Source organism: Perkinsus marinus, assembly GCF_000006405.1.
Source record: "Perkinsus marinus ATCC 50983 genomic scaffold scf_1104296961198, whole genome shotgun sequence".
In the NCBI taxonomy this organism is placed as follows: Eukaryota; Perkinsozoa; order Perkinsida; family Perkinsidae; genus Perkinsus; species Perkinsus marinus.
The window spans coordinates 1-1,004 of NW_003205816.1; the positions used below are offsets into that span (position 1 = coordinate 1).

Here is a 1,004-nt window from a genome sequence, read left to right on the forward strand (position 1 = left end):
GCTCATCAAACTGTGGGCGAAGCGGAGGGGTCTTTACGCCAATATCATCGGTAGCCGTCATTTTATTCATCGACGACCACATCGCCGTCCTCCCTTTTCCCTTCAGGCTTCTTTGGTGGCATTACATGGGCCATTCTGGTGGCGAGAGTATGTCAGATGTTCCCCAACATGCAATCGGTAATATTTGGGCCTCTTTTGAATCTTTGATGATGGAGTGATGATAGTGACGTATCTTCGGTCGGTGTTGCATGATAACGGTAAATTGCGTTTGAAGGCTTCTTGAAGTGAGCGAGATATCCTTCGCTGTGCGGTGCACGTATCCGAGCATTGTTGTTCGAAACCAATGAATATTTTAAAAATTGTTCAACTGGGGGACTCAGTGTTGGAATATGTATTTATACAGGTCCAACTGGTTCGACGATTCTTCCTAATCTTATCGCGATGGAATTGGGACAATCCGGTCACACTGTGCCCGATAAGACAGTCGAGTGAGATTGGTTTGATGAGCTTCAAGGTTTGGAATCCTAAACAGTGAGTGGTATCCTTCATGCTGCTGCTGCGACCTAAGATATGTCTCTAGATACGCGAGTGATCGATCTCATTTGATGCCAGTTATCACTCCTGCCTTTCCGTCGATGAACAGGTGAAAATTTCTGGGAAAATTTTCCTATTTTTCTTTTTTTGTAGTACGTACAACGTCACCGAGACTACCAAAAGGATAATAATGGGAGAAATTGAGAGAGCTCACAAGCTGACATTACCGAAGGTGACCTGAGAATTAATCGATCGCGTGATCGATTTGTATTCTTCTTCAGAAAGAGCAGGTTGATTGGGAACTTCTTTGCCACAAATTCCCCTTCTTTTGCAACTACCTCTACTACGTTCAGGTAAGAAGTTACGAATCCGCTCGTTTCGATTTCTATCCCTGTCGATCTTATGCATCTCTCAATCCTCCATCGAGCTTAAAAATATACAAAATTATTGGGGAAATCTCAGAATTGATT

At 43.4% G+C, this 1,004-nt stretch overlaps 1 protein-coding gene across 1 annotated transcript; it reads left to right on the forward strand.

The window, feature by feature from the left end:
* Positions 1 to 106: 106 nt before the first annotated feature.
* Positions 107 to 766, forward strand: Pmar_PMAR001882 (conserved hypothetical protein; the record flags this gene model as incomplete). Its single annotated transcript, XM_002772377.1, has 4 exons — positions 107 to 177; positions 404 to 531; positions 581 to 643; positions 688 to 766. Coding segments are annotated over 4 exons (341 nt in total), but the record flags the coding sequence as incomplete, so codon positions are not given.
* Positions 767 to 1,004: the final 238 nt, after the last annotated feature.